General features: G+C 27.7%; 2 protein-coding genes across 2 annotated transcripts; both read right to left on the reverse strand.

Annotated features, from left to right (window-relative positions):
- Nucleotides 1-898: 898 nt before the first annotated feature.
- On the reverse strand, nt 899-7,801 carry LOC145837212 (ATP synthase F(1) complex subunit gamma, mitochondrial-like). The gene is made up of 8 exons (XM_082944986.1): nt 7,626-7,801; nt 6,927-6,967; nt 6,329-6,460; nt 4,114-4,318; nt 3,352-3,495; nt 2,189-2,253; nt 1,453-1,608; nt 899-1,093 (listed from the first exon to the last, which is right to left on the reverse strand). The coding sequence occupies exons 1-8, from the start codon at nt 7,667-7,669 to the stop codon at nt 993-995; spliced, it is 888 nt and encodes a 295-aa protein (XP_082801112.1). The 5' UTR covers nt 7,670-7,801; the 3' UTR covers nt 899-992.
- LOC145837213 (cytochrome c oxidase subunit 6B1-like) lies at nt 7,684-8,228 on the reverse strand. Its single transcript, XM_082944987.1, has one exon. It carries the CDS (start codon nt 8,209-8,211, stop codon nt 7,933-7,935), a length of 279 nt encoding a protein of 92 aa, XP_082801113.1. The 5' UTR covers nt 8,212-8,228; the 3' UTR covers nt 7,684-7,932.
- Nucleotides 8,229-9,637: the final 1,409 nt, after the last annotated feature.

Here is a 9,637-nt window from a genome sequence, read left to right on the forward strand (position 1 = left end):
ATTATATATAAGTTATATAAATAGGACTTCTCAACTACAAGGTAAATCAATAACAAAAAAAACGTTAAGTAGTTGGAATCACTGTAGAGTTTTATTATATGTAATGTTTGTTAATTCATTAAGAGTTAAGTGACTCTAGTCAAGATATCATATACTTATGGCAACTATGTACGTTAAAAAGTTTTTAATCTCTTACTAAGTATTTTAACTTTAAAACTATATGTTATTGAATTTACATTTTAACAGTAAAGCTCTTAACAGGGTTGCCAAACTTTCTGCAGGTTTTCAAAAGTACACATTTTTAGTTTAAAGTTAAGAAACTGTGTTAAATAGCATAGACATTGAAAAATACTGTGAAGCTACTTTAAAAGTGTTTTTGATTAAAAAAATCATTGATGATGACAAAATTTTTTATCTTTACGATAGATTTTTGTGTCAATTTTTACTACTGAAAATCTTAAAAATTCCAAGTTTTTTTTTAAATTTCTCAAAGCTATGTATTCAGCTTAGCAGTATGGGCAAACATCTTTAATGATCTTATTTTTAATACCAAACACTTAAATCATAACCTACAGTTTAAATTAGACCCTTTATAAGTAAGGAAATTATGAAGTTACACAGTTAGAATTTATAATGAAAGTTTATACTACATGAAAGTAATCATTAACAGAAAGTTATTTGCTTAATGAGAAGTACCCTTGTACAAGTAAAAGGTATTTTGGGCCAAAAATATTTTATCCATAGGTAGTAATTAAAATTTTACACCACGTTAGCAATGAAATAGTCCTCACTACCATATATACAACTTAGCTCATATTAAAATTAGTCTATCTTTAATTTTAAATACAAAATTTCAACTACCACACATACTAAGTACCATGAGTTATTTATTTGGAATTTGACTACATTGAAACTTTATTTGTTTAAACACAACAACGTAACCACAATAATTTATGAGATTAACAGAATGATAATTGACTATATTTGATTATTTAAAGCGCGGTCATTCCGGAGATGATCTCGGTCAACTCAGTGGTGATTACAGCCTGCCTGGTTCTATTGTACGTGAGTGCCATCTTCTCAATGATCTCACCTGTTGGTAATGTTTATTTTGTCAGAAATAAAAAAGTTTTTTGATTTTAAAGATGAGTAGTAATTTTAGATTGTTTTCCAATTTTCAAAATGGGGGCAGAGGATTATAAAATACATTTATTATGTATTTGTTAAACAATATTAAATATTTTGATCTTGGATAATTAAAGAGATAAAGTTAATGTCAAAACTTATCTTTTTTCTCAGGTTTAGAAAACATAGCGAAAGAAGTGTGTTCATTGGTAGAGGGTTAGAGAAAACTATTATCAATCTACTCAAATCAATAAATACAATACATATCATTATTACGTCACAACAAACAAGTAAATTTATATATCTAATTATGACGTCACAACGAACCGGCGTTCTTGGTGGCACCGTCCATGGAAACCATCCTGGCGCCCTGCTCGGAGGTGTAGTTCTCCTTGATGGTGTAGTAGACCGTGTTGGCCAGCTGGAACTCCTGGAAGGACTTGATCACGTCCTCGTCCAACGAATCGTACACCGACATGCTTGCTGCAAAATTAAGGGGATTATTTTAATTTACAGGAGTAACAAGCTGTACATGGATTTTATGTAAAACTATCACCAAAAAATTTGTTTACCATTTAAAAACTAATAAGAAAAACAACTTAATAAAAATGTTTAAGCTGAATATATGGTGAATGGAATCAAAATTTGATGTCATAAAAACCAATGTCAGTATCATTAAAAGGTTATCAACAATGTAAATGTTGCAACAACTAAAATAATAATACCTTTGTTTTAGCACAGGTATGAAACATAGTAAAGATATAAAACTCTACTATGGCACTTTTCTATGCATGTTTTATAAAATTGTTTTAAATTCATTAATATACCATTCTTATATGATTACTTTAAAATGATAGACAAGAAATTATCTTAAAACTTGCTCATAACTTTTAAAATATATATAACACTTTTTTTTATCCACTTTAATCATAAGCTTTCAAATGATAGCTGTAGTTGCCATTTGATGAAAAAAATTTACAAAAATTAAGAAAAAAATAAATATAAAACTGCATAAAATCTTACAAAGTAAACCCACTTGAAATTATTATATAAAAAAACTAACGTGATTTGGCAACGGCTTCCTCGCTGTAAGCTGGCTGGTGCTTGATTATGTTGGTCATCGCTGATCTGTTCAGCATTATGACGTCATAAGTAAATAGTCGATCAAGGGACTAAATTAAATAAGTGATCATTTTTGAAATTAATTATATAGTTACACAGTTTAATTATATAAGGAAAAGAGAATCAATACATTTGAAGTCATAATTTTATTGGTTGATAATTACTAAATAGGTGCAAAAGTTTTTGGTGATGCCATTTCAAAAGTAATCACTTTTGAAAATGATTATTTGTTAGTTTGAGTTAAGAAAACAAATAATTAGCATTAAATATTAGGGGCTGCAGACTAAAAGCTACTTATTGTTGATGCTGTGTTAAGGTACAAGTAAGAGATTAAGGGTTAGGTGATAAGGAATTAGGTACCAAATTAGAGGTAAAATATCAATATTTTTTGTAAAAGGTCATCTTGTTCCTAGGTTATGGGGTCAAAGATTAACGTAAATTTTGGTTGTAATCTTAATGTAAAAAGTAAAATAAAATTATAAAGGATTAAGACTTATTACTTATTGTTAAATCATTGTTAGGTGTTAAACCTGATCAGAATTTAATGCAAAATATGACATCTACACATATTTAAAAACTATAACACAATTTAAAAAAAAAAGTTAAATGTAAATATAAAACAATATCATACAAAAACTTGAATATTTAAACATGTTTACATTTAAATTAAAAACATCAAGTATAATATTAATAAAGTATATCAATACAGCATATAATAGATGTTTGGTTCATAAAAGAATTTTTATAAGTTAATACAATTTACAATAAGTAATAGTCAAACATAATCAGTTTATAAACGATAAGACTTTATCTACTAATTTTTAGGTTATCTGTATTAGTTTTAACACATACTATATATGTAGTGATATAACACATACTATATATGCATACAACTTGAATTTATTGATTTAGTAATAAGTTAAAAAGAATAAGTAAAAACACAAAACTATCTGAAACAAAATCAAGTACAAGGTTTAAAGATTGATAAAATAAGAGATTAAATAACAAACAAACTAACTTGAACCAGTTGTACAAGATGACGCACTTATCAAACCGAACAAATAAATAAAAAATTATTTAATAAAATACAACAAACAAACTGACTTGAACCAGTTGTAGACAATGACGCACTTATCGAACTGAACACCGCTGTTCATGATCTGGTTTGCGATTGCTGAAGCGTCGGCGAACGTAGGCGGAAGTCTTCCGTATTCCTTCAATTCCATTGCCATGTTGGATGGGTTCGAACTGTTGAGTGTCGGATTTAAAATAGGTCATTTCTCTTATGTAAAGGTTAAAAGGGTAGCTTGAAAAACCTGCAAGTCATTTGCATTTACAGTCAAGATTTTTTACATTATTTTTAATTATTAAAACTTTTTTTTGGTTTGTTTGTTATATTTTTGGGTAAGGTAGGTTAGGGGATAAGGGTATAAATCTAAAAAAATAATAAAAAATGTTTGTTTTTTTTTTGCTGGTTCAGCAAAGGCAGGTTTTGATTTGCAGGGTTTTTAAGCTGCCCTCAACATTAATGTGTCATCGTCAAGCAATTAACTTTTTGCTTCAATCTAATAACAACCACAGATATTTTCTAAAATCGAACAAAAAAAGTTCGCTCATAACTACAAAGCTGACAGTTACTTAAGTTTACGGCGTTAAGTTTTGTTGAATGTTATATAATATTATATATGATATAATATATTATATATGTAAAATGACCTTTGGTTTTTCAATTTTATAACAATTAACATTTAGAACAAATGCTTGTACTACTGCAATTAAAACTTAAACAAACTAATTTTATAATTTTTTCCTTATCAAACTACAACTTGGTACATGTAAATTTATAAAAAAGGAATCAAAACTAACATTTGCAGAACAGCTTTGGCCTTCTCGCCGATGGTGATCACCTTGGCGTCGCTGCCGGCGGGAAGCTTCTCGATCTCGTCTCTGACCTCCCTCCCAATGCTGGAGTGAAGGGCGCCGCACAGACCCCTGTCCGACGACACCGCCACGAACAAGGTGGTCGAGTTGTCACCTGCCGGCACTTCGACCCCCGCCTTCTCGTATATTCCTGTTATCATACAAAAATTATTTTGCAAAGTTCAAGCTTATTTTCAATATGTATTTTTTTCCTTAGTATTCAATTAATTTTAGGATAAAAAGTCTCCCATATCTTAAAACTTATTTGCAGCTCCTGTAAATTACAGCATGTAAGACTAAATATTTAAAAAAAATTAACTTTTTCAATGGTGTGCATTTTTAAAGAGTTTCAAAAAAACATAGGAAAAGAAGAAGAAACAAATTCACATAAAATTGTGGTAAATAAATAAAAAACATTTTTAACAGTCAAGTTTATGAAAACACAATTATATTATATTTATAGAGACCATTTCTAAAATGTTATATTATGATAATGCTTTTTTGGCCACAGGGGGTGGGGGGTAAGCCATGTATTTTACAAGTTGATCTTATTTTATAAAATTTTTAATAAGCTTCAAGTTGCTTTTTACCGTTTTAAATTATTCGAATTGTAATTGAGATATGACCGGTCAAAGTCGGGCCGCATCATAGGTTCCTTATGGGAAGAGAAAACAAAAACAGCGAGAAAAACTACTTTATTATTTAAAATCTATCTCCTCCTACATTTTTTAAGCAATCTTCTTAAAACTTTCAGTCTAATCTTTATACAATAACAAAAAAATTCACTTTGGACTTGAAAAAATTTTGAGTAAAAATACCTTTTTTTTGTCATAATTTTTATTTTTTGTCATAATTTTTTTTTTAATTACTAAAATTTATAAATAACGTTTTTTTTTATAATATACGGAACATTTCCTGAAATTTTGAAAAAGATTGCTTAATCTGAAAATGAAGGAGGAGATAGATTTTTAGAGAATTTTTAAATTTCCGAGAAAATTGACTCTGAAAAATTTGCGATCAATAGGTTTGTATCGGAAACTTTTTATAAAACATCTTAAAACTTTAATGATACTATTGAATTCTATAAAACCTGGCTTGTAGTTCGTACTTAAAATTTCATATAAAAGGCCAAAGTTAATTTTTGTAAAAAAAGTGTTGGACTTCCTTATGGCCTTAAATGTAACTATAATTTAATCACTTGTACAAAATCAAAGTTGAATCATTTACTTATTTATAATCATTTAGTAACTTTTATATTTTGTTCTACATACTAAACAGCTAAATAATATTAAATTAGATTAACCTATTGGGTGGTCATGTACAATTATTTTTTTCACATAACCTTGAAAATATTCAAGATATCATTTATAAACTTTACACTTACAACAACCAGCTTTTTATACAAATATGAACAACAATAAGGTTAATTAGTTTGTGTTTTTGTTAATTAAGTCTAACATGATAGCCATATAGGAACTTATTTTGTAGAGCAACTTGATTTTAAAACACTTTTTTTATGTATTTTTTTTCATTAAAAAACTTACAACTGAATTTACTTACTTATTACATTAGATGGTAAACACAGAAAACATTAACAATTGAAAAAACGTTATTCTCAAAAATATTAATGACTGCTTTTAAATGAAGTTACTAAAAACTATATATAATTTCAAAAAAATAAGAAATGTAAATAACTTTGCTAAAACGGTTTTAATAAAATTTTTAACACTCACCAAGTGAAAAATTTTTTTTTGTTAAACTTATAAGTTTACACCTACTGCAATTACTCATATAAAAAAGATAAACCACCAATCGTGTATAGTTCTCATTAAACAAAATATTAATAATATTAATGTAGCAGCTGCCAATAATTCTAAAAAATTTCTTTTTAATATCAGCACATAAAATATATACTATTGGTGTGAATGACAAGTACTTTTTTTGAGATATTGTCTTTTAAACTTTTTTATATAAATTTGATTTATAGTTAACTAATTTGATTCAACTTTACTGTCAGTATTAATTCTATAAATAGTTTTCAGTATTTAAGATAAAGCACCATACTTTCATCATGTTGTAATAAATTAATTTCTATAGATTTGTATAAGTTATAAAATAAAAGTTGAATTAAATAGTTAGTATATATCAACCATCAACATACCAACTGCGCCCTCTCCGTAAGCTCTTGCAGGAACGATTGCCTTGCTGGCTTGTGCGAACTTGGCTGCCGATATCATCTTCATGGTTTTGGTGATCTTTTGAATGTTGGTGATCGATTTCAATCTGATTCCCACTAAAATAGGTGTTTGTAGTGATAAAGAGGTAACTTTAGATTGGGCATGCCTCAAAGAAAATTTATGGCTGCATTACTAATGAGTTTTGCAGAACTCAGAATAAATTTGATATAAGCCTATGTAATTTATTCAATGTAATTAAAAATTTAAACAATTTTTTTAAATTATTTTGTTTTATTTTAAATTTTTTAATATATGTCTTAACTATACAAACTATTTTACAGTCATTTGAAATTTAAATACATCATGCTATTGAACTGTAAGCATAACATTCATTTCAGCAACTTTTATAAAATTTAAATTGCTTGAAAGATTCTAGTAAGATGTTTGAAGCTTCCACTTAATGGAAAATAAATATACTACGAAAAACTTAGCCTTGAGACTTTGAAGTGAATAGTTTAAAAATCTTAAATACAAAAAGCTATTGTGTTTAACAACGATATTAAAATCAAAAAATAAACTTACATTCCTTCAACTTTCCAGAAGAGTGACGGACTTGACCGGCACTGTAAAAAGTATTTAATCATGGTTTTTAAATTTTAAAAACATTAGACATAACATTCAGATTACTTACATAAAAGTTAAAAACACAAAAGCAATACTGTTTTAACAGGTTGAAAAACTTAATAAAGGTTTTAGTTACATAAGTCATCTTGGTTTTTAAAATTTAACTTAGTTATTTTTCTACCACAGAAACCAAATTTTTGAAAACAATATAAGAATAATTAATACTTTTTTTATACCTCTTGCAAAATAAGTTAAAAAATAATTTTATATTATATGTTTTGGTTTTAAGAAAACAAATAGAGAGATCTCAACTGCTGGAGGAGAAGTAATATATTTATTCTTTCAAAAATTTATTTTGAAAACTAAGTTTCGGTCAAAGACCTCGTCAGTGCTTAAATAAATCTTATTCAAATAGATTCTATTTGAATAAGATTTATTTAAGCACTGACGAGGTCTTTGACCGAAACTTAGTTTACAAAATAAATTTTTGAAAGAATAAATAAAAAATGATTTTTAAGAAATTGAAGCTAAAAGTATTAACAAAGTAGCCTTGCAAAATCTGAGAAAGTAAAGCAGATAAAAACACTTATTCTATCACTAAGTAACAAAATGTAAAATAAAATAGAGAAATATTTTTTTATTTGTAGATAAACAAACCATTTTGGAGTGTAGACAGCGGCTCTAGAGGTGATGACATTCATATTTAAAATCGGCACTTAAAAAATTATACACTTTATTATTTACAAGTCAGAAGTGAACAAGGAAATTAATTATTTAGTTACGACATTATCATGATCAACATTATATACAAAATTGAATGGAAAGTCTATTTCAGATATTATCTTTAAGAAAAATTAAAATTTTGAAAACTATAAATAAAAAAGAGTCAATCACAGAAATTTTCTCAATAAATGTTTAAGAGTCAATTTCAGAAATCTTCTTCTTTTTTTCTCCTTGTCACATCTTAATGCTTGGTGACGGTTAGCCTGTCGGGGAAGATGCCCTCCTCCACCTGCTCGTTCCACTTGGTGATCCAGCCGGGGGCGCACACGTCCCTGTACACCTTCTTGAAGTACTTGCAGTCGTCGGTGGGCTTGCCCTTGGCCTGCATGACGCTGTTGCAGCGGTGGTAGTCGATGAAGTTCTGCCTGCACCTGGCTGCCCCGTTCCATTGGGGGAAGCGCGGGTCAAACGGCGCCTGCTTGTAGTTCTCCACCTTCTCCTTCATTGTTTCCTCACCCATGTTGAATAATTAATAATTAAGCTGAAAAATATTTCGTTATGTAATTCATTTTGAGCATATTTCAAGCAATACATGATTAATTATTACAAATAATGAGCAGTTAATATATAAGTTATAACTCAAGGTTTCCCAAAGCGGGCAGTACCAACCCCTTGGGGACAAAAATTAGTATAGAGGCAAAAGGGGGGGGACAATTTTAAAAACTTGAGTTGCAGATAAAGAGCAAAAAAAGTTTTAGGTGTATTTATTAGTAATTTTGGAATTTATACTAAATATTCTTGAGTTGTAGATGAAGAGCAAAAAAAAAGAAAAAGTTGTTTTAAATGGTAGTCTTGTTGGAGGGGGAAAAAGCCTTTATAATTTCTTTAAAGGGGACAATTTGAAAAAAAAAGTTTGGGAAACCCTGATATAGTTTTTTTGTGGGGAATTTGTTTATAAAATTAGTTTTAAATTTTTAAAGAAGTTCATGATAATAAAATAGTGTTATATAAACATCTTTAATTTTTTACCAATATTACTATTGAATATAGTGGAAAGTTTCAGATTAATAAAATTTACATTCAATTATCTAACATTCATTTTGCTGCTTTAAAGAATTCATATTAGGAATCTTTCTTTGTAAAGCCATGGGTAAAAGTTCTTTGAAAAACTAACATTGACTCTTTTTTAACAGTTTAAGGTATGAATATATCATATCTTTATCATATCTACATTACAATTAAATTTAAAGATATAGTCAGTTTTTGATAAGGTATTGTAACAATGAAATGAATAAATTTTCATGGCTTCAAAAATTAAAAAAAAAAAACAGTAAAATCATGTCATTTATTGCATTTGAAAATAAAAACTTTAGAAATCTTCAATGTATTCTAACATGTGGTATAAATGTTTTGAGTAAGTAAATCTTATGAACAAATGATTGATACTTGCTTATTTTGTTTGTAATTTTTTTTAGTTAATTAGTACCATAAAGTTGTTTATTAAAAAAGAAACTTTAAAACAGTATTAGATTAGTCTTTTTTTACTGTCTACTGCAAGGAGCTTATTGTTCTTTCAAACCTTATTGCTTATTACTTGAAAGTTGAAAAGATTTTTCAAAGAGGTAATAAGTAATTTTGTTATTTATCAAACATAAAAGAAGAAAAAATTGGAAATAATTTATCCTTTCTACTACGACCATTATTGTGTTAAAATTTTGAGATTTAACCAACAACAGAATTGCCATAGTTTGATTTTTTTGCAATGATTGTAAGGGGCAATTACTTTTTTAGAAGTTAATGTCAAATTAAAGTTTTTTAACTTGGCTAGGCATTGCTTTTATTGTGTTTTTCATTTAAAATTGGATTTGTAAAATAAGACAGAGTTCCTGTTCTTTAAGTCAAAAAAACTGTCCTGAGTCATCTAAAATTAATAAAACAAAATTATT

This window comes from Thalia democratica, chromosome 5 (genome assembly GCF_965202585.1).
Source record: "Thalia democratica chromosome 5, ktThaDemo2.hap1.1, whole genome shotgun sequence".
Lineage (NCBI taxonomy): Eukaryota > Metazoa > Chordata > Thaliacea > Salpida > Salpidae > Thalia > Thalia democratica.